We start from the raw sequence: 23,776 nt of genomic DNA on the forward strand, positions 1-23,776 counted from the left end.
TCCTGCATAAAGAAAAATTCATTCATTCAACAAATATGGGCTGAAAAAGAAGAGTTGGAGCAACAAATTGAAATACTGAAAAAGCAGCTTGAGCGTGAGAAAAAAAAAAGTGCAAAATTACAAGGGGAACTTCATGCACTCAAATCAAACAGGAGACAGCTACAGGAACAACATGAACTACTTGAAGGGGAAAAGTTGTCATGCATTGAGAGCATGAAACAAAAAGACACTGTTATTGCCTCTTTCAAATATGTGATGGGAAAAAATTTCAAACAAGGTGAACAAGAAAAAATTCCAATGAAAAAGCAAGCTGATAAGGAGAAAAAAGATGAAAGAATAGTATAAGAAAGTGAATTGGAGATGCAAGAAACTCCTAATGATGAAGATGAGAATACCGATGAAAAAACTCCTGAAAAGTCAGTTATCATGCAAGCAAAAGAAGTAGGAACACGGCAGTTACGTCTGGCATCAAAATAATCAAAGACAGAAAAGACAGAAAGCCTGCAAAGAGACCTGATTACACATACCCAAAAGAACATAAGAAAGCCCGAAAACGATCAAGCCAAAGCGAAGATGAAGCAACCAACAAAAAAAAGGAGGACAAAGATGCATACCTTCAGTTGCACATGTATGAAGTCTACAACAGGCTGGATGAAATATCAAAGAAGAAGTTGGAAAATTATTGGAAATCTGCATCTGATTCTGATGAGTAAGCCAATCTGTCATAGAATTACACTGTTAATGCTATGTCGTAGAACTGTCATAGAATTACACTGTTAATACTATGTCGTAGAACTATCTTGTTATTAAACTGTTATGAGATTATTATTTGCTGAATTACTATTTAAACAACATTATTGTTGCAGGGATGCTTTTTATCTACATAATAGGACAATATTGTACAAACATAACATTGAAAAGCTGATGGGAGATGATCCAATTTATGCACTAATCATCGATGCTTATGGAGAGACGCTCGATGATGATGCGAAGCAGAACCCTCATAAACAAAAAAATGCATATTTGTCTGCCAATAACTATGTAAGATCACATCTAATACATCAATTTTATATCATTAACATGCTCACTAATCACCAACACATGACTTTTGCAGATGTTTTTGCGAGGTGCTTCATACAAGCTGACATATCATGCTTTCTATATGCCACTCCTAGAAAATATTGGAAGAGTTGATAGAGTGTTCATACCAATTACAGATGAGAACCACCATACACTGCTTGTCTTTGACACCGTGCAGTAAAATGGACACACTTCAACTCATTCAGGGGGACATCAGAACAAACTCTCCAATATTATCACAAGAAGGCAATTGTTTTGGTAAGACTGGTGATTAACACTGTCAATACATAGGACACTAAATTTAAAGGAAATAAGCACATACTTGACTATGATGCAGGTTGAGACAGCAAATATATTCCTCTGTCTTCTTAAGGAATGTGCTGCAGCATCACTGAAAACAAAACTCGTCCAAATTCCTGATTTTGTTGCCAAGAAGCCGAGAGGGCTGAATGAAGCTTCAGCTAAAATGATAGCAAAAATACTTGCCAGCATCAAACTTACACCAGAATATGCTCAGACATTGAAGTATCTGATTCGTCATGATACTACTAACTTCAAGCTAACTGAGAACAGAGAATGTCCCCAACAAGCAAACAATTCGTAAGTTACGCAATAATAGTGAAACTTTAATCCTCTTCAACTAAAAAAATACTGAACTAACTCCTACATGCGTATCTTTATTATGCAGCAATGATTGTGGCGTCTTTGTCATGCACTTCATGAAGCAGCTTTCCAAAGACCAACAAATAGAATCAGATTTTAACAAAGAAAAGGTCTGGGAAATGAGAAAAGAAGTCCTCATGAAAATTATGAGCAATGAAAGAAGTTGGATTTCCATCAAAGAAAGAGAAGATAGAAATGCAAAAGAATGAAGTTGTAATCAAATATTTTGCCAAAATTCTTGCTTATATTGTAGTTTCTTAGGACATGTGTAGGTTTAGAACATTGAAGTAAAGTGATTTTAAAAGTCAAGTTATGTACTTATTCAAAAATCAGTTTATTTACGTGAATTAACATTTTATGTAACCTGATATAATGGTCTCCATAACACTAAAACAACTTAAAAGGTGAACTCCAACAAATAACAACACACTCTAAAAACAATGTTAATGCTATTTGATAGAAATAAATTGTTAATACCATGTCATAGAACTATCTTTTAATTTCAACAATGACGTAAACAGCACGCATTAAACAGTGTTCGTTAATTTACAGATCATTCAAACAGCAGTAATGCTTAATTCATATCAAACTTCAAAACCAAAATTTGAAAATTACCAAAAATGGTAAATATTATGTATTAATACCAAAATTCAAAGAGTATTCATATGCAGTAACTGCTATTTTACCGTATTAACAACTTGCATATCAATTTCTATTCCTTTCAACTATGATTGTCATTAATCAATCACATAGCACTTTAACTAGTTAAAAACTAACTACTCTCATTCAAGTCTTTATACTCCAGAACCCTTACATCAAATAAGAGCCTTGCAAGTCCTCTTATTATGACGATCACAACAACCGCATCTCTTGCACTTCACCTGCCCTTTAGTTTCACTGCTTGACTTGAAGCGCTTTGTTGGAGATCGTCCTGGAGGCTTTCTTGTATGAGGAGGTAGAAGAAAAACATCTCTAGTAGGAGGCTTCTCAATATCAGGTATGGGAAATATAGGGGTTGCATAAGTAGCCCTATAAAAGTCTGCCTTGTAATACTCATTAACAAAGTTGTACAAACATAACCCAGAATGTTGGATAACTTGAATCGCATGCTGACACAGAAATCCAAGCAATTGCCACTAATAACAGGAGCAAAACCTCTCGTCCAAATTGACCATAACACTCAAATCAGCATGAATTTCAAATATAGATTCACTCGCGTGACATATCCTCCAATGATGACCCTTTGCAGCTAAATTCTTCAACTCATCCTCAATAACTGGACACAAAACACTACACCATTTCTCGGATGCAAGCTTCCTCCTAGAAATCATCTCCATCATTTTGACCTTAACAATGTCAATCATCTCATAAATTGGAAGCCTACTCACATCCTTAACCCATGAATTAAACGACTCGAACAAGGCATTACTAACCTCCCCATACCTCTTTCCCGGAAAAAATGCATTAGCAAAATTTTGGACAGGGAAATCAGCCAAAAACTTATCAATTATTATTGAACCGCCATCATCTCTTAATTTTTTTCAACGTATCTTGATATTCCTCAACAGTCGGTGCATACAACAACTTACAAAAAAGCCATAAAATATGATCCTTCAAAGAGGAACCAACAGAATGCGGATACTTCTTTTTCAAGTTCTCTTTCAAATGATATAGACAAAAACCATAGGCAGAAGCAGGAAAAACAGTCCTAACAGCATCGATAATAGCACCATGCCTATCAGAAATGAATGCAAGTTGCCTACCTTCATCCACCAAGACTTCAGATATCCTTTGCAGAAACCACCTCCAATTGTCTACAGTCTCACCGGATACAATTCCAAAGGCAAAAGGGAATACTTCTACAAGAAACAGAGAACTATATTAGTTAGTTTGAACATTGCATGAGCTAACAGTGTTACCACATAAGCAGAGTAAAACTACAATGCATAAAAATACTCAGATGCGGGGTATGAACAGTATAGAAAACTGTTCATACCACTCAATGGAAGTCAACAACTACAGCATTTATGTAATGACCCATACTGTTCATACCACTCAATGGAAGTCAACAACTACAGCATTTATGTAATGACCCATACTGTTCATACCACTCAATGGAAGTCAACAACTACAGCATTTATGTAATGACCCAAACCTAAAATTCATATTTAATAAGTAATTTATGATGTGGAAAGACAATTTTGCCCTTTGACTAAATTATGAACTCAAAGTTGACTTTTTGACCGAAAAGGAATTTGACAATTCCATATACACCGTTGCGTAGAGCACGACGACACGAGTTCATAGACACGAAGTAAGCTCGAATCGGAGTTTTAACGAAGAAAATACGATTAAAATATCACGAGGGGCAAAATGGTAAATAGGAAATCAGAATTTTTATAAAAACCTCAGCTTCTCTTTCTCTCTCTCTCTCCTCATTTCTCTCTCCTCCCAATTTTTGATCTAGCCGCCCGACCTTTCCTCCTTCTCCTTGACGCCACAGCCGCCACACTTGGAACCGATCTCCGCCGTTGGTACCAAACGAACCATCACTCGACCGCCGACGTTTCTTGACTCTTCGCCGGAGTTTCCATGGCCGGCGCTCGCCGGAAAACTCCATTTTCGCCGGATTTTCAGTTTGAACTTTGAGCTCGATTTTCTCCTTCAATTCTCCACCAAATCGATCGAGTAAGGTATGGTTTCTCAGCTAGTTTTCGTGTTCTAGCCAATGGATGTATGGGTTTCGATCGATTTTAGCTCTAAAGGGTTTGATTTTCGACTTGAAAATTGGCCGAAACTTCGGCCGCCGTGATCTACTGTTTTCGATCACTTTTTGGGGTAGGTCCAAGAATAAAAGTGACTCCAAATGGGGTGTTTTACCTAGGATAGGAGTTTGGAGTCCTGGTTCCGCGATTTTTCAACCACCCGAAATCGCTTAAGACACCCAAATCTGCCCGCTCGTGCTGGGGCGCGTGGGCGAGGGTGGTGGAGTAAATCTGGGCAGTTTTGAGATCCTCATGTCATCACGAGCGCGTAGGATTTCGCGGATCTCGATTCGGAGTCCGTTTGAGCCCCGAACGGATTTTCCATATCGCGCGATCCTTGGGTGCAGTGTCGTCAAATCGTCGGATCGCGCTGAATTTCGGATATGTCGGTCTACATGATTTCAGGATCGTGTAGGATTTGACGGATTACGAATCGGAGTCCCGGATACTCCGAAATCGCGAACCCTGGGGCTAGGGTTTGGATTTTAAGCGATAACGCGATTTTGGCTAATCCGACCGTCCATTTTGGGACCAAACTCGCAGAACATGGTTCCTTCTCTGTAAGGAACCTTCAGAGGAGCCCAGATTGGCCATCGGAGACCGTGGACCCACGGGGTCCGGGATCGGCCGATCTGGCAGTATATCGCTTAGTAAGGCTTCGGGTCTCTTAAGGTCGTTCTAACTGTCTAAAAAGCTAATGTGGGCATAAGAATAAGAATAACTTTAAAATGAGTGCACGTATTCCTAGGAGCCGGGGGCAGGGTGTTTAATTTGATTCTTTTTATTCAGCAGTTTATTGATTTATTATTCATGGATAATCAGGCACCAGAGGTCCAGTCGACCTGTAGGAAGGACCTTCGAAGGGTCCAATTAGCTCGGACCATCAGTGAGTGGACTCTTTGTTTTAATAAATGAATTTAAGCAGTTCAGTTATAAGCTGTTTTATGCTGTTAACTATTTTATGTTGCATGCTGCCGAGTGCAATTTCCTTTAAAGCTTGTATGAACAGATATTCTCGTTAATTATCAGATAAATGGCAGCAGAATTTTAAAGGTTACAGAAAGTGAATTCTTCAACAACTTTTCTTCAGAAACTTTATATTTTCTTAAATCACCTTGTACCCAGTTATTAAATATTGCCTTCGGTTTATATTTGTTACCTTCGGTTTAGTCAGCATGCTTGACAGTTGCCCCACGAGTTCCTTGGTACTCGAACTCGTGTGGAGCGAGTAATGCGGATAAAGGTGGACTACGGTCCCCTGAATCCTGCGAGTTGCGGCTCGGACTGACTTCGTGTCACTGAGACCTGCGAGTATGTGTCACCCATGGTGATGCAAGGAATTGACGGATATAAGGATTTGACGGAAATAGGGGTACACCTAGGTGATAGTTTTCAACTGTTTTCAAATGTATAGTTATATACATGCATTGATTTCAGAAATAAAGAAAATAAGTTAGTTTGTATAACTGTTTATACAGTGGGGTTAGTATGTTCATATAGTATTTTCTAAACTTTGTTTTTGGGTGCACTCACCCTTCTTGTTGTTTTGCGCCCCCAGGCAGTAGACGTGCACAGGAATCCACCACCGGGCCACTTCCCATCTTCCGTGCCTTTCTTTGATGTAGGATTTGTATTTTGTACAACGATTCACTCTTTTGTAAATTCTTAGCAGTCGCTCTGATGTTTTGCCCAAGATTGAGTTTGATCTCTTGGAATGTATATATACATATGCTGGCAGTTGGTTGTATATATATATACTTGTTCTGACAGGTGTAAAGATTTTGGTATTGAGCCAGATACAAGGGAAACTCTGCCGGTTTTTCGGTAGAAGTCAACCTTGTTATTTTTATCATGTTTTGTATAGAAGGGCAAATAGGTCATTTGTGCCTGACATTCGCCAGGTGTCGGACACACACAGGGTCTGGCTCGGATTCCAAAGTGGAATTTGGATCGGGTCCTGTCAATTTACATTTGCATAACCATATTGTTCATGCCACTCAATGGAAAGTCAACAACTACAGCATTTACATTTGCATAACTATACTGTTCATGCCACTCAATGGAAGTCAACAACTACAGCATTTACATTTGCATAACTATACTGTTCATACCACTCAATGGAAGTCAACAACTACAGCAGCAGTGAAAAGAAAAACATTGCATACCTCTATTTCCATTCTTTGCAGTAGCTCCTAAAAGAGTACCCTTGTACTTGTTTGTGATAAAAGTACCATCAATGAACAGCATAGGCCTACACCATAGAAAACCATCAATAGAGGCCTTAAAACATATAAAGATCCGCTGGAAACGAGAACCATCCTCGCCACAGTCAAGCACACAATGAGATCCGACATTGCTGGCCTTCAAAACATCCACATACCAAGGCAGGTGAGCATAAGACAACTCCTCATCACCATGTAAATCCTTAGTAGCCGACTCCTTCCTATACCATGCAACATGATAAGGGATATCCAATCCATAATTTTCCTTCAAATCAGTAATCAGCTCAATAGGCCTTACCAAAGGATTGCTACGAACTTTATCTTTGACAATTGAAGACACCAAACGAGACCCCATTGCCTTATTTCTCTTCTCACGGATCAAACTACTGCAACTGTGTACGTTATTTAAATTCTTAATATAAAAGAATCCATTTACATTAGACTTAACAACATGCACATGCCACTCACAGCCATTTGATTCCTTCTTAGCATACACGGCAGTAACATGAAGAGGCTCATTTTTCAAATACTTCATCCTAAAACCATTCTCAATCGTGTACTTAGCCAACTTATCACAGAATTCACAAACTCCACCCTCAAACTTCTGACCCTCATGAGTAATATAACCCTCCCAATCAGTAGACAAATACTTACGACCTCCACAACTACCATATTTGCCTAAATATTCATTTCCAAACTCACTACTAATACCATCAAAATCCATACTCAAACAAGAAGAAGAAGCTGCACTTGAATCAACAATACTACCAGTTTGACTTGAATCTTTACATGTATCCTCATCTTGTGCAAAACTGTCATTGTTAGGAACAGCCTCCAACAAAAAAGGAGAAGCAATTATGTTCGTATGAACAGTTTGAACATGATTCACTACAGCCTTATCCCTAACATTTGCAATGTGAATTAATTGATCCTTCATCAGTCCACATACCATAAACATGATTTTCAAATCATCATCCTATTCCAATAAACAATTGGAGCAATCCGTAAAAGAGTACCTCAACTCAAAATCACCTAACTTAAGCTTAAACCTACTACACAACTCGTTGGACACCCAATCAAAAGTAGTAGTTGAAGACAAAATAAACATTAAAGTTCCAGCACCATAGGTGCACTTCGCCACTCTTGAATCATCCATATCTCTACAAAAAATAACAAACAAAACAAAAATGACTACTAGCAATAACAGTGGATGCCGAGTGAATTATAGTCGACTCAAAAATCAATAGTGCATAAACAGAAAAAACACGAATATACTCAGATTCAACTGAAAAAGCATACCTCAATTAATATGAAAACCAAATCGAATATCACAAAATTTTCACCACACCTCAAACCAAAACACAAGAGCAAATCCACAATCAAAACGAATCTGAAATTAATCCAAATTATAAAAAAAAAATTAAAATCACAATTTAAAACCCAAACGAATATCTAACTACAAATTAGAACGAAATCAGAAAATCAAATAGCTTACCTCCAAATCAGCAATAACAAAAATAAACAGATAAAATCAAGAAGAATTGGAGAAGCATTTCAAATTTAAACTCCAAGACTGCAAAAATTAAAAACGAAAACCTAATCAACAATTTAATTAATCGAACATGAAATCACCAAAAATCAGACTACAATAAAATCGAATACCTCAAAAAATGAATATGAATTCACAAGACAAAATCGATTACCTCAAAATCGAAGATCAAAGATCACACCAAGCTCCAATCGAGTCTCACGCAGCACAATATCAATCCAAAAATTACCAAATCAAAGAAGAAAGAACAAAAAATTGAAGCAATAGAACTCCAATCTAACCTTACACCAAACATCAAGCTCAGAAGAATCGAAAAAGGAGATCTGGAACCACATCATACTGAGCTTCGTTCGAAGAGATGAATGAAGCTCTCTTCGTTCGAAGAAGTGAACGAAGCTCGTTTGGGATATTCGATCTACTGAGGCTGCCAAATAGGTTTCAGTTATGAGGTCACCAACGTAAATTTGAAGAAATTCCTATCCTAGCTGGCAATTTTTGGGCTTGTTTCAAAAAATTCGAACCAAAGGGTCAAAACCGTAATCTAACATATAAAATAAATCCAAAAATCGACAGTCGATTTTTGAGTTTATTTTGGGTGTGTTTATAGTTTTTAAATGGTATAGGGTATATTTATAGTTTCATGTCTAGGATTGGGTATTTCACTAATTTTGTATTATTTATACAAGTACAAAGATGTGTTAACCCTAAATAAAATAGGAAATATATCTAAATTATAATATGAAGTAAATCTCTATTACTTAGACAATAGGACTAAATAATAATTGGTAAGTAACCAAAATTCTAATGAAATAAGGAACCAAAATCCTAACTAAGTAAGGACTCACCAACACTCCCCCTCAAGTTGGGGCAAAGATATTTCGCACGCCCAACTTGACAAGCTAGTCGCAGAACACCATACTTGAGAAGCACCAATTGTAGAGAAGGTCTTTTCGTCAACCACGAGTGAAACAAGTGACAAACTAAAGCAAAGTTCGTAGCAGAAACACAAGAGCAAATCCTAAAAAATAGGGCACATAGCTGAACACAGAAATCATGTGAGCACGACAATAGGTAAGCCAGAACACAGAAACCCTGTGAGCACGGCAATAGGTAAGGCAGAACACAGAAACCTATGAGCACGGTAGTAGATAAGGCATAACACAGAAACCCTATGAGCATGGCAGTAGGTAAGGCAGATAAGGCATAACACAGAAACCCTGTGAGCACGATAATAGGTAAGGCATAACATAGAAACCTATGAGCACGGTAGTAGATAAGGCATAACACAGAAACCCTGTGAGCACGGCAATAGGTAAGGCAGAACATAGAAACCTATGAGCATAGCAGTAGGTAAGGCAGATAAGGCATAACACAGAAACCCTGTGAGCACGGCAATAGGTAAGGCAGAACATAGAAACCTATGAGCATGGCAGTAGGTAGTAGATAAGGGCATAACACAGAAACCCTGTGAGCATGGCAGTAGGTAAGGCAGAACACAAAAATCCTGTGAGCACAGCAATAGGTAAGGCAGAACATAGAAACCTATGAGCACGGTAGTAGATAAGGCATAACACAGAAACCCTGTGAGCATGGCAGTAGGTAAGGCAGAACAAAAAAACTCTGTGAGCACGACAGTAGATAAGGCAGAACACAAAAACTCTATGAGCACGACAGTAGGTAAGGCAATACCAACGTAGGCGGTGGCAACAAATTCAAACCAGGGTTCAAATGAATCCCAATAAAAAGCTAGACTAAATTAAGCTTTGAGTCTCATTAAGGTCATGTGAAAATCGAACCCAAAATAAACGGTCCTCAACCCATTTTGTAAGTTTGCAAGTCCAATCAGCAGATGGAGTTAAATGCATTTTCTTGATGCTGTTAATATCACCATAACGTGACAGAATACAAGGACACAAAAGCTCCATATACAAGACCTTTAATTATGACAGACGGAGAAAATTTTGGCTCTCCGTTGTTGCCGGAAGGAAATTTTTTCGATCCTACCCGGCACAACAACTTGCATGCATGGTATGTAAACCAGGTGATAAGTGTTAAAGGAATATTTGTTCTAAAAACAGTGTTATTTGCTAAAAATTAATAAATAACTTCATGCAAATAATACCAAATTTAAGTCATAAAATAACACAAATAAAAAGATAAATAAAGTTTATAAAAACTAGAATATTGTCTCACAAAATACTCCAACAATTCATTAGTGTTTCTATTGCTATATTTCCTTGTCATCCTTTCTTTGATAGAAAGGGATTGAAGTTGCACAAGTTTCCAAGTTCAGGTCTTCTAAACCCATTTTGCAAGTTTCCAAGTCCAATCATGCACGTATAAACTGTACTCAACCTTTTGGCTATTCAAATTGTAATTCGATTTCGGAGAAATGGTCTCCAAATGCATGGTTCGCTGGCTTCTTCCTTCTGCGTGATTATATTCTTTATTTCTCCTTGACAGAGCCACAATGTTTTCTTTAATACTCATGATGCTGCTACTATATTATGCCCAAATATTCCCTTTTATTTATGCTATTTCGACACAAATGCTATTTTGAAAAGGAACCACTTTTTTTATTGCAATTGCTAGCCTTCCCTTATATATATTCCTTATGTTATCAAACCGCAACTTGTTCACAAATAAGGTGCCATGCTAACATATAGCAGAACCAAAACATAATTATTATTGTTTGTATGAGAGATTGTTGTATTTGAAAAATGTGCGAGGTTCAATATACGGGCTAATCCAGGACTAATTCAAACTAATTAAAGTGTGGTAACCAGATAATTAGTGGGACGTGATCCTACTAGACCCCAAGGCGGTTGCTAATAGTAGAGGTTTGTTGGTGAGCTTGTGACCAATTATAAATATATGGGCTTTTGACTGGTACCCTGTATAATTATAAATAAGCTTATTTGAGGGACATTCTTATAGGGCCTACTTTGTCAAAAATGATTGATGGACTATTATTTTGTCAAAATAAAAAATCAAATTGGTATTTAATCCAAATTTTCCCAAGAAAAACAAACATGTGTATAGAATGCATTACACCGTTTTACTGGGTCAAATTATAATACACTACTAAACATGATGAAACTTTCTTTGCAAACGAGCCACTTTCAACGCAATTGCTAGTGTTACCTTATCTTTGGTGTCGTCAAAAAATCGAAAATAAGCATACCTCCATGATTTCTTCAAGAGTAATGTGCCACAAACACCCCAAAAGCCAACAATAAAGCCAAGGATCATGCTGACATAGAACCACAATGCTCCATTATCATTTCCATCTTCATTACTATGTTTTGCATTTGTAGCAATGAAAGTGTCATCACCCAGACACTTTGGAAGAGGAACCCCACACAGTGATGGATTGTCCATATAAATGGAGGAATCACTGAGTGTTTGAAGTTGGCTGCCCAAAGGAATTCTTCCCACCAAGTTGTTATAAGACAAATTCAAGTGGGACAAAAATGTTAAGGAAGCAAGGCTTTGAGGAATATGTCCTGAAAGATGGTTGTGTGAGAGATCAAGAGTTTCGAGCATATGCATACTTCCAACAATTGAGGGGATGTTACTAGTCAACTGATTCCTTGACAAGTTCAAGGTACCCAATAAAGTGAGGCTACATATCTCTTGGGGGATTTCACCTTCCAAAAAATTTGATGAAAGATCAATGCTCTTTACCAACATCAAAGTGGTGTTATACACGAGTTCTTGTCCTTTTAATGTTAGCATGGTTGGCTCCTCATTGACATATTCGGATGTCCCGTAACTAACATTGATGAGAGAAGTCAAATTATTGAAACATTTTGGAATAGTACCTGAAAAGTTGTTGTGGCTAAGGTCGAGGATGTGAAAGTAGCCAAGATTGCACAATTTTCAGGGAATATGTCCAGTAAAAAAGTTGGATCGCAATCGTAGCATGTACAGCACAGATACATTTGATCCTCCTATCCGTGGAGGTATGCTCCTAGATAATTTGTTGCTTCCAAGATCAATACTTTTCAAAAAAGAGCAATTGTGCAAAGAATGGGGAATCTTACCACCAAAATTGTTGTTGTTGAGCTTCAATATTTCAAGAAAACTTAATACTCCCATTGTAGCGGGAATATTACCAAAGAGATTGTTGTAGGCAGCATCTACAATCCGTATATGGCTCCCCGAACTCCATGCGAGAGGGAATTCTCCAGAAAAATGATTGCTCTTCAGGAAAAGGATTGTCAGGTCTTGCATGTTGCAAATAGAAGGTGGAATAGTACCATTCAAATGATTCTCCGAAAGATACAATTCTTCCAATTTGGGCATCAACTTGTCAAAATTGGAGGGGATTGGCCCGAAAAATAAATTGCTTTCGAGATCAAAGTAAGATGCATTAGTGGACCATAGCGGCCCTCAAATTGATTATGATCCAAACTTATTCTTTCTAAATTCGAAAATCTTATCAATTTGTTTGATGAAAGTCTACCTCAGAATTGGTTTTAAGATAAAATCCAGGTATTCAAGTTGGGAAGATAACTTCAACAACCATTCCTCTGGTATGGAATCTGATATTCCAGTTCTATAAAGACGGACATCTACCATTTCAGTCTGAGATTGAAGCCATACCCCAAAACGAGGACCTACTTTGTAGTTTATAATCTCAATTTTGTGGAGCTTGAAAGGAGGAACCCAATCATAAACACGTTGAAAACGAGGGACATGGGCTTTTGTATGTTATCCAAATTGTTGCCCATTGAAAGACTTTTCAAGTTGGTGAGATTAATGAAATGGGCTTCCGTTATATTGCCTTCCCAAGAATTCCCAAACAGACGGAGTTCAACTAGCGCGGAGAGTTGTCCTAGACTTTGTGGAATGGACCCGTTCATTTGATTATGAGAGAGGTCCAAATACTGCAAACTTTTTAACATTCCTAAGGAGGCCGGCAATTGGCCTTCCAACCCGCAACTAGACAAATCTAGTGACTTTAATACTAGTGTATTATTTAGACAATTTGACAACCTCCCCCAAAACTCTTCAATCCCCCCACCATCAAAATTGTTTCCCCCAAGACTTAATGTCTTTAGCTTGCATAAGTTTCCAAGTTCATCTGGAAAATGATTAGTGAAAGAATTCCCTCTTAGATCAAGTCTTTTGAGGCTAGTAAGATTGAAAATCCAGCTGGGAAATGAAGAAGTATTGAAATCATTAGTTGAAAGATCAAGGACCGAAGGTGAGGTGAAGTTAATCCTCTGTAGAGATAGTGGAAGGCTTACTATTCAGCAAAAAGATAAGTGTAACTCCAGTAAGGAAGGAAGCATGTTAACAACATGCAGCCAATTTGTGTTGCTATGAAGATCCACTCCATTGAGATTGAGGTATTTTAGGGAAGAGAGATGAGAAAGCCAATTTAAGTTTTTGGAAGAGAGATATGAACCACCGGCATCAAGATAGTTCCTGCAAAATCTGTAAACTTAATATTGGGTAAAACCATAAGAACCCAATCCATGACCCAAGATCTTGAACTTCATGATTTTCAAAATAGCATTAGGCGGAAATTCAATTAGACTTAAATTACACACATACCTTGAATGATTAGTCTTCTACCATATCAAGATATTTGTCTTGAGCGATCCGTAGGCGAGCCGTCAGTGTGGAGGAAATAGATTTCTCTCTCTAGCCTTTTGCACGTTTAGAAAACCTTAATACGTGTCTTCATCATCAGCGTACACATAAGATGGATATGTGCACTAGTATAGACAGAGAGGGGACCCGTTTCCTAGTGAAGCCCATAATCAACTACCACCCATCACGGTAATAATAGGAAACTACTTTTCTTTATTTGACCAATATAATTATTCTAAATAATATTTATTAAACCAATTAAACAATTTATTTACCACATAGGTCATTTCATGTGGGCCACAAAGAATATTTATAAAATATTCTTACAAAATCTGCAAAGGAGATATTGAGATACCTCAGAGTTTTAAGCTCTCCAAAGAAGTTAGGAATGTGGATCCCTTCAAAACCATTGCAACTTAAGTCCAGGTAATGCAAGTGTTTCAAGCTAAGCAAAGAAGGATTTATCTTACCCCCCAAACAAGACTTGTTATAAGCCAACTCATCCCACTCTTCATCAGTCGTGGAATCTAGATATGGATTGCGGAGATCCATTTGGGAAACATGACCTGTGCGGTTGTTGCATGAAATCCCTTCCTAGTTGCAGCAATCATGACCCACCCAAGAAGAAAGCCTAACAGAGGGATCAGTAAGATCTTGTTTGAAGCTCGCAAGTGCTTTCCTTTCTTCCTCAATGCATATTGATTTCGCCTTCACAGCAGTACTGGTTGCAAGTCGAATACCCAATAAGCACAACGAAAGGAGCAAATAGTGAGAAATATTGATCAGGTGATGGATTTTCATTTTTTTTGGAATCAAGTTTTCTGAATTTGATGAAGATGAGCACACAAGAAGTGGACTCGACGATGCATTTATACAAGGCTGCTTGCTAGCGAGTGTAAAAATGAAACCCAAAATCAACGGTCCAGGTCCTGAATTTAATTTATTGTGGTAAGTAGATGTAGAAGAAAAAAGAAAAATGTAATGCCAAAGGGTTTGTATTTACACCCTGAAACTGATTATTTATCTTCAGATTTTCTACTTTTTGTTTGCTGCACGAACGGTTCTCTCTCTTCACTTTCACTATATCAATGTACATTACTATCTAGACCTTTGGTCCTTGCGGGTGCAGAAAAAATATTTTTAATCACTTAAGCTACAAGTTTAGTAAAAAAAAAATCCTAGCCCCCTTTCTCCCAAAAAAACACTCTTCGAGCTTTTTTCACTTTGAGGGGGGAAGAAGCCATTGTTCTTCCCCCCTCTCCTCTCTTCTCTTCCTCTCTTCCTCCTTTCACCTCTTCCTCCATTTTCAAAGACAAAGGGTTTTCCCTATTTGTCTTAGTTTTGTTATGATTTTCATCCAACCATTATTGGCGACTGCGGCTCAGCGTCGAATCTTCACCTGTATTTCGGCGTCGGACCTCCACCACCATCTTTTTTGCAATTTCTTTATGTTTGAAATAAGTTGCAGAGACTCTTTGGTTTCTCTGTGTAGTTTTCACCTCTCCTTTTGTGAGAGTTTTTCATCTCTCCTTTGTGAGAGCTTTTCATCTCTCATTGGTGAAAGTTTTAGTATTGTTATGGCTTGGTTTTTTCAAGCTTTATCTCTTTTTTATTATTCCAAGTTTGCAATCTTAGTTGGGATGCCTATGCCAGAATTTCTTCGATCTTGTCTGATCGTTGGTGGAGACATACCTGATTTTCTTAATTTTGATATTAGACCGCTCCGTTATTGTAATGGCCCTTTTGTGGCTAGTTTGTATTGGCTCTTTGTGGCTAGTGATTTTTTTGGCTGAATTATGAATGCAATCATAGAATTTCTATATAAAAAAAAGACCTTTGGTCCTTGCATTTTCTCCTTCCTAGACATATACTCATCACTCTATAAATCTATGTGTAAAACCCAATTTCAAACTTATATGTATATATACGTTAAAAAAAATATAAGTATATTATTTACAACAAAAAAAAAAATTTAACTAAGTTAGTTACTTTGTAATTGGAATTTTCATAAATTAAAAATAGATACATAATAATTTATAGAAAACATAGGTACATTATTTATAAAAATAAATAAATGTATTTATATATAGGTATACTATTTATGCACACAAAAATTGGGTCAGAAAATAGGTCCGTCTCCGTTATGTCTTTTTGATGTTATGTCCGTAATGCACACAAAAATTGTGCCACTTTTAAAGGACAATACTTTAACTTTTTTGTATTATAAGTACTAGCCCCTTGACACATGCTCACGCATGTGCCAATTGGTTTTTTTTTTTTTTTTTTTTTTTTTTTAGAATTAAGAAAAAATAACGGAGTAGTTATGTTCCATAAAAGTAGGACCTATTATCTTATTTTGTTTTTAATTTTAATTTTTTTAATATTAAAAAATGTGAATTTACGATATTATCCTCATTTAATTAATAATTTCAATTCTTAATGTTTGAATTAACAAAGGACATTTTCTGGTATTTTGAATGTTTCACCATTCTCTGCCTTTTGCTTTATATATATATAGATAATTAATTTTGAAATATACCTATAAATGTGCGAGGTTCAATATACCTACAATATATATAATATATACTTATAAATAAGTATAGGTAAATTATTTAACAATATACATATAAATGCGTATAGATAAATTATTTATCCATATTTTTTTTTCCTATGGATTTACCTTAGTTTGTTGTATATTAATTTACATACGTACCTAGAGGCATAGGTTGCTATGAAAAAATGTAGGTAAATTCATGTACCTAAACACATAGGGGTCAAGACCTATAGAGAGCAACATGTTATTTCCCTTTGAATAAATTAATTTCAAACTATATTAATTATTAAACTGGTATAAATAAAAGGAAATAAATAAGCTATTAATTTTGAAAATTAAAATACTAAATGATCAAGTAGTCAAATTTGAAAAAGAAAAAAAAAACCCCAAGTATATTCTTGTCTTTTATAGGAAGAACGAGTATATTTAAACCATAGGGTTAATCGTTTTATTAGTCTCTGAACTTAGACCCGATTTGTATTTGAGTACCTCAATTTTCAAAATAGTTCACGTGGTCCTTCAACTTCACTTTCATTAGAACAAATGCTCCTACCGTTAATTTTGTTAACTTTTCTATTAAATACAAGGGCAAAATGATATTTTTGTATCAAAATTGATTAAAATATGAATTAAAAAATTAAAAAACTAAAAAATTAAATTTAAACTCTCTCTCTCCCCCTCTATCCCAATTTCTACACCCGAAACTTATTTATTTATTTGGTTTTTTATTTGATTTTTTTATTATTATTTTAAAGATATGATTTTTTTTATTCATTATTTTGGTTTTAATATACAATTACTATTTTGCCTCTGCATTTAACAGAAAAAGTTAACAAAATTGACGGTAGGACAATTTGTCCTAATGAAAGTGAAGTTAAAGGATTACGAGAATCATTTTAGAAATTGAGGTACTCAAATGCAAATCGGGTCTAAATTCAGGAACTAATAAAATGATTAACCCTTAAACCATATGACAGTAATTACACCAAACTTTTAATTACTTTTTTATTAAAATAAGAAAAAAAAACTGACCCATTAAATCCTTGGAATCTATATAAAATTGAAACACAATTAATCGGCATTGAGAAATAATTGGTCAGTTCGGCAAATTCTAGCCATGGTTCTCTCTGTCTCTGCAGTGCACTATGTCAATTGACATTACTATCTGTGCTGGCCCACCTTGAAATGACAAAGAACGTGAGCGAGGGGGCTTTCTAGTCTCCATCACATGTCAGTACCAAACAAATGCCCCGGCGGACACACACGAGGTGACACCGCAAAAGAAAAGGATTGAGGATACACAACATTCCGAGTCCTTAACGCATTTTGCAAGTTTGCAAGTCCAATCAGGTACATGGAATTATATGCATGAAACCCGACTTGGCACAATTTCCACAAGTTACAATAGAAGATTCAGAAATTGCTTTACCACTTTTTTTTTTTATGGTTGATATCGTATTATGCATGAAACCTAACAGAGCCACAATGTTTTCTTCAGTACTCATGATGCTGTTATAGCCAAATATTCACTTTTATTTATGCTATTTTGACACAAATGGGTATTCAGTTTTATTTTTATTTTTTAGTGGTAAGTGAAACATGTAGTAGAAAAATTAAATCAAATGCCAAATGTAAAATGGTGTTTACATCAAATGTTGTCCCACCCTCAAATTTCAAACAACGCAAGATAAGAGTTCTCTAGTCTAGTCTCTATATATAACGTGACAAGTTTAAGCACATAAAAAGCATATATCAATCAAGAGTCTCACAATTTTTGGTTTTGTGTGTGGTGTCAAAGCCTGCTCTCATCAAGTGGCTCCTTTCCTGGACAACGACTAACATCCACCGCACTATATACTCTTTTAGATGTGAAAATCTTAGATATCCAAATATAAGTCTTGAAAGTTTGAAAATTAATACATATGCAACGGAGACTTTGAGGGTCTCCATAGCATCTATTATATATATAAGTCTTGGATTGAATGGCTGAGATTATGTTTCATTAATTACTTAAATTAAATTAAATCTCTAATGCCAAGTAAATTTCATTTTTATTTATTAATTATGATAATCCCAAAAATCACTCAATTATCTTTCCCCTTTTTGTTTTCTTATCATGATCTTCTCAATTAATAACCTGCGAAACCTCACCATTATCTTCCCCTTGCCATTGTCATCTACACCAACCGAGCATTCTTCCACGACATAGAAAATCTGTCTCAAGCTACCAATATTGAAGAGAAAATAAGATATTAATATTTAAAAGAAAAGGCCCAAATTTGTTGCAATATTTCTTCTCCACCGTTTGGTTGATCTAACTCTCTTTCTCTCTTTCTGTTTTTTTTCCTAAAATCTTAATGGCTTACAAGCTTTTATTCATTATGATTAATAGTAACTTTAAAAAATATATGGCAAAAGACAGTTTGCTGTGCAGTTCATTGTGTGTGTGGATGGGGTGTTATCCTCAAGCCTTTACTTTGAGAGTCATAATCTATGTATAACTGTAACAATCCAAAAACTAAGCAGTAAAAAAGCAAAACACAAAGTTAGGGATAGAGAAGAAAAAGAATCAGAAACCTGTAAAGCTTTTAGAAGAAAGAGGAGGAGGATGGGAAAGTCATTAAATGAAGAATTCTAGAGGATATGAAATAAGAAGATTTTATAAAACATTGATTGACAATAGAGAAATAAGAAAGAGAAAGTCAATTAATAATTATTTTTAATACATATTTTTCTTAAAAATATATAATTAATTTAGTTAATCTTAGCCATTCGATCCATTCTAATCTAATGGTTGAAAATTTGTGTCAAAACTTGTGTCAAAAATATAGTGCTACGGATCCGTCCCCATATATATGTGTGTGTGTGTGTGTGTGTGTGTGTGTTAAGATGATAATTTCGCGAACCACATGAACCATTTGCGATAAAGATAGAAGAACTAGTGAAATGAAACAGTTACTTATTTTTCATTACAATACAGTGAAAATAAAAAAACAAAAAACATGACAGGATCCGACCCAAATTCCACTTTGGAATCCGAGCCGAACCTTGTGAGTGTCTGACATCTGGCTAATGTTGGGCACAAAGACCAAACTGCCATTCTAACTAAAAATCCACTTTTTAAAATAAGATTATCTTCTACCAAACATTTGGCAGAGTTTCCCCTGTAATTTACTCATTTCTCAAAATTTTCACCTGTCATCTCATTTTCCCCCTGGGAGACACAAAAGAAGAACAAAAGGGCTCAGAGGAGACCAAGACTTAAAAAACAGATTTGAAATAAATCAAAGTAAAATTTAATTAAAGCGTAAATACATAAGATTCTTAACTCACAGATTGCATGAATGAAAATGTAACTAATCATTTAAATTAATGTTTAGGAACAAAAATAGGATTAACATAAGATTAGCTTGATAATTTTATTGACTTAGGAAAACTTGGAAAACATGAAAATAAAACTTATAGAAAGCAATGCCACGCAGGACACTCACACTTCTACTGAACACTCGCACTCTCGCTGAAGTTCTTTTATAACTGAAAAATAACAAAGAAGACTGGAAGGAAAAGCTTCCGATTGCAAATGACTTGGGGCTTCTACTTAAAAGACTTGGTATTCAGAAGAAGACAAAAAAACACTTGAAATTAACTTCTGCTTTAACTCGGGCATCTTTACTTTAACTCTGGCACCTTTGCTTTAACTCTGGCATCTTTACTTTAACTCTGGGCATCTTTACTTTCGGCCACTTTGTAGAAAGGCCTAGTCTTCATTTAAATCATAAGGATCATGACTATCAGGGGCATAGTCTGACCATCTGGGCTTTGGCTTTTGACTGAAAGGAAGTTGACTAGGCTGCTGACTGGAGGAAGATTCAGACCTTGGACTGGCGTCATCACTATCTTCATCATTCATCTGGGTAACTTGGGCAAGGATTTGCTCAGCTAACTCTTTTAACTCTTTCTTTGATTTTCCTTTGAGAGAAGCATTGGAACTACTGGGGGAAGCATCTTTGATTGGGTGGACTGGAGTCTGAAGGAGTGGAAATTCTGAATTAACTTGGTGAATAATTCGGTCGACTCCAAATTTATCCCGCCATTTGACAGCAAAATGACGAAATAAAACTCTGGAATCCCAATTAACTTGATAATTCCATTTCATGATCCATGGGACTTTGTATTTGGCGACATAATGAAGGAGTGTAGGGAAAAACTTTTCTGACTTTGTTAACTTGTGCTTCTAACCAAAGTAATTAACTAATTTCTGGAGATTGACTAGAATGATTTCCAAATGAGGCCATGGATATTCCACCATTGGAGGAACTAGAACGGAAACTGAACTTCGAATTTGGCATCAAAATTAATAAACCATGAGTGGCTGAAATCAGGGTGCTGATGATAAAGAATTGTGTACCAGGCATCAATATAATCACCATAATTATAAGTAAGTCCTGACTGGAGGGGCTTTTAACCATAAGGATTACGACTCCAAACTTGAGGCATAAGAATTTGGCGTATATAAAGAGAATGGAACATTGTGGCATTTGTTTCTTTATCTTTAATGGGCATAATATCTATTGACTGAGTTTCATAAAGAATATCCCTATAGAACTTGATGGACTCGGAAGGATGACTCGAAAAATAATGAAGATTAGGAGGGAAGAACTTCTGGGCAATTTTGACTGGGTCACCAAGTTCTTCAAGATAAGACTCGACTGTGAAAAGATGATAATGACTTCGGGTGACATAATTTGACCTTTTAACTGGCTTTGGCTCTACAAAGGAACTGAAGCATGAGGATTAATAACGAAAGGATCATAATTGGAAGTTAATGCTAACTGATAATTAGGGTGCAGAGAAGGTTGACTCAAGGGATTAAACCTATTATTTACTGGAATTGAAAAATGACATTGGAAGGGCACAATGTGAGAAGGCGTATTTGGAGAAGATGACTCTTGTTTGATTGACATCAGGGTAGCTAGGAGGATTCTGGGTTGACTCGGTTGACCATATTGCATTTTTTTGCTTGTCTTTTTCTTTGCTGGACATGATTCTACTTGTTTGTCCTGCAAGAACTCTCTTGTAAGAAAATCAGGGATACTGTTTTCACTGCCTCTCAAATATTCTAACTCAATAAAAAACACTCAGAATGGCTTGCCAACATGCAAAAATTTGTTTACTAGCTATATTTTTAACATTTTTTTCCAAAACATGTTTCGTGGACTTGCAATCAACTCGGACCAAAAAAATCTGATTTAATAAATCATCTTGAAATTTACTAATGCATAATACTACAGATAAAATTTCCTTTTTAATAGTACTTAAATTAGCTTGAGATTGACTCCAAACTCCATAATGAAAACGAACAATTTGCTCAGGTGACTCAGGGGAAATTCTTTGCTTTAGCATACCACCGTAACCAGACTCAGAAGCATTTGTTTCAACAATTTTAACAGAATTAATTGAAGGAATACCAAGGCATGGAAGTGACTTAACATGAACTTTGATTTGTTTAACTATTTATGTATGACTCGGAGTCCAAGCAGGAGGATTGCTTTGGAGACGATCAAACAGGGGCTCACATAACTGTCTTAAATTTTGATAAAAATAAAAAACATAATTCAAGGATCCTAAAAACTGATGTAATTGATTCTTATCAAGGATTTGATCTGGAAATTTATCAGCAAACTGGATGACTCTATTGATTGGGCTTATTTGAGACTGTCCAATATTAAAACCTAAAAATCTGACATTGGTTTGAAACAATTTGATTTTCGTAGCTGAGATAACTAGACCATTTTGTTTGACTATTTGGAGGAATTTATTCAAATGTTTCCAATGTTGCTCAATTGACTCAGAGAAAATCAAGACATCATCAATATAAACTATGGAAAATGACTGTATTAATTGAAAATTTCATTCATAATATTCTGGAATTCACTAGGAGCATTTTTAATCCAAAGGGCATGACATTCCATTCATAATTACCGAAAGGGGTTACGAAGGCAGTTTTATATCTATCTGATTCTTTGATTTGAATTTGCCAGAAATCACTTTTCATATCAAATTTACTAAAGATAACTGCTTTTTCTAATCTATTAACTAAATCTCTTTTGTTAGGGATTGGATACCTAATCCACTCAAGTACTGCATTAAGGGGCTTGTAATTTATTACTAGGCGAAGGGCTCCTCTTTCTAATTCTGCATTTTTCTGAACATAAAAGGCTGGGCATGACCAAGGTGACTTGCTTCTTCTAACGATTCTGTTTTGGACTAACTCGGTGACTTCCTGTTTACATAATTCCATTAACTCTTGACTCATCTGGATTGGACGGGCTTTAGTGGGAATATTCTTTTCACTAAATGTTTTAACATAAGGTAAAGTAACTACAGGTTGCTTTCGGTACCAAAAGGCATTAGGTAAATCAGAACAAACTTCATTTTTTAACTTTTCTTCAAACGTAATTATTTGAGACTAAAGTGACTTGTCGGCTAACTGTTGTTCGACTCTCTTGAATTTAATTTAATTTTTAAGAAAATTAACTTGTTTTGTTTTATTCTGAATTAATTTAACTGATTTAGAAACTGCTGACTTTTGTAGTGACTTGAGACAGTGTAACTCTGATTTGGTTAAGAACTCAAATTTAACTCTTTCACCTAGGTGACTAGACGTAACTCCATCATATTCTACTTGGAAGGGGTAAAGTAGAGAGATAAAGGGTAAACCTAAAATAACTTCATCTGTGATATTTTGAATTAAAACAAAAGATGTTTTAAAGCATATTTTGTTTTGACATACATGGGCTTTGGGAAATTCATAATTTAACTTTAAAGCTTTTTCGGATGCTGTTCCTAAAACTTCTTTTGACTTTTTGTAAAACTGGGTTGGAACTAGACCTTCTTGAATACAATTTAAATCGGCTCCTGAATTAAATAAAGCAATTGTGTTTAGTTCAAATTCATTAATAAAAATACTAACTTGGGAATACCATTTTCTAAAATCAATCTGCTTAATTAATTTGATGACTTTGTTACTTTTGTTACTATCGGAAGACTCAGGTTCAGACTCGAAACTAGGTTTACCAAAAGGATTACTAGACTCTGCTTTGGATTCTAATAATTTAATTAAATCTTTTTTTATTTCGTAATTCTCAGTTTGTAATTTTTGACTATCTTGTCTTAAACATAAAATTTCCTTTTTAATTGTTTTAACTTCTAACTAGAGATCCTGAAGGGTGACTTCGTTTTTTCTATTAAACTGTTCTAGGGTAGTATTGAGACTAATAGTAGGGACTTGGCTAGGACTGGGGTCTTCTTGACTTATGACTTTCCTGAGTTTTCTTAA

At 35.8% G+C, this 23,776-nt stretch overlaps 2 protein-coding genes across 2 annotated transcripts; both read right to left on the reverse strand.

The window, feature by feature from the left end:
• LOC109948013 lies at positions 2,559 to 8,614 on the reverse strand. The gene is made up of 4 exons (XM_020559905.1): positions 6,674 to 8,614; positions 3,373 to 3,602; positions 2,916 to 3,188; positions 2,559 to 2,852 (listed from the first exon to the last, which is right to left on the reverse strand). Exons 1-4 carry the CDS (start codon positions 7,686 to 7,688, stop codon positions 2,559 to 2,561), a joined length of 1,812 nt encoding a protein of 603 aa, XP_020415494.1. The 5' UTR covers positions 7,689 to 8,614.
• Positions 11,364 to 12,587, reverse strand: LOC18780502 (receptor kinase-like protein Xa21). Its single transcript, XM_020559906.1, has 2 exons — positions 12,211 to 12,587; positions 11,364 to 12,054 (listed from the first exon to the last, which is right to left on the reverse strand). Exons 1-2 carry the CDS (start codon positions 12,585 to 12,587, stop codon positions 11,364 to 11,366), a joined length of 1,068 nt encoding a protein of 355 aa, XP_020415495.1.

Source organism: Prunus persica, chromosome G3, assembly GCF_000346465.2.
Source record: "Prunus persica cultivar Lovell chromosome G3, Prunus_persica_NCBIv2, whole genome shotgun sequence".
Lineage (NCBI taxonomy): Eukaryota > Viridiplantae > Streptophyta > Magnoliopsida > Rosales > Rosaceae > Prunus > Prunus persica.

Bases quoted from the DNA above. Each gene is read 5' to 3' on its own strand.
- LOC109948013 (XM_020559905.1), bottom strand. From the start codon at position 7,688: ATGTTTATGGTATGTGGACTGATGAAGGATCAATTAATTCACATTGCA. The intron at 3,603-6,673 runs GTATGCAATGTT...TGTTTCTTGTAG, and splicing joins TGCAAAGAATGGAAATAGAG to AAGTATTCCCTTTTGCCTTT. The intron at 2,853-2,915 runs GTCAATTTGGAC...TTTCTGTGTCAG, and splicing joins ATGCTGATTTGAGTGTTATG to CATGCGATTCAAGTTATCCA.
- LOC18780502 (XM_020559906.1), bottom strand. From the start codon at position 12,587: ATGCCCAAATTGGAAGAATTGTATCTTTCGGAGAATCATTTGAATGGT. The intron at 12,055-12,210 runs GTACATGCTACG...CATCAATGTTAG, and splicing joins GGATCAAATGTATCTGTGCT to TTACGGGACATCCGAATATG.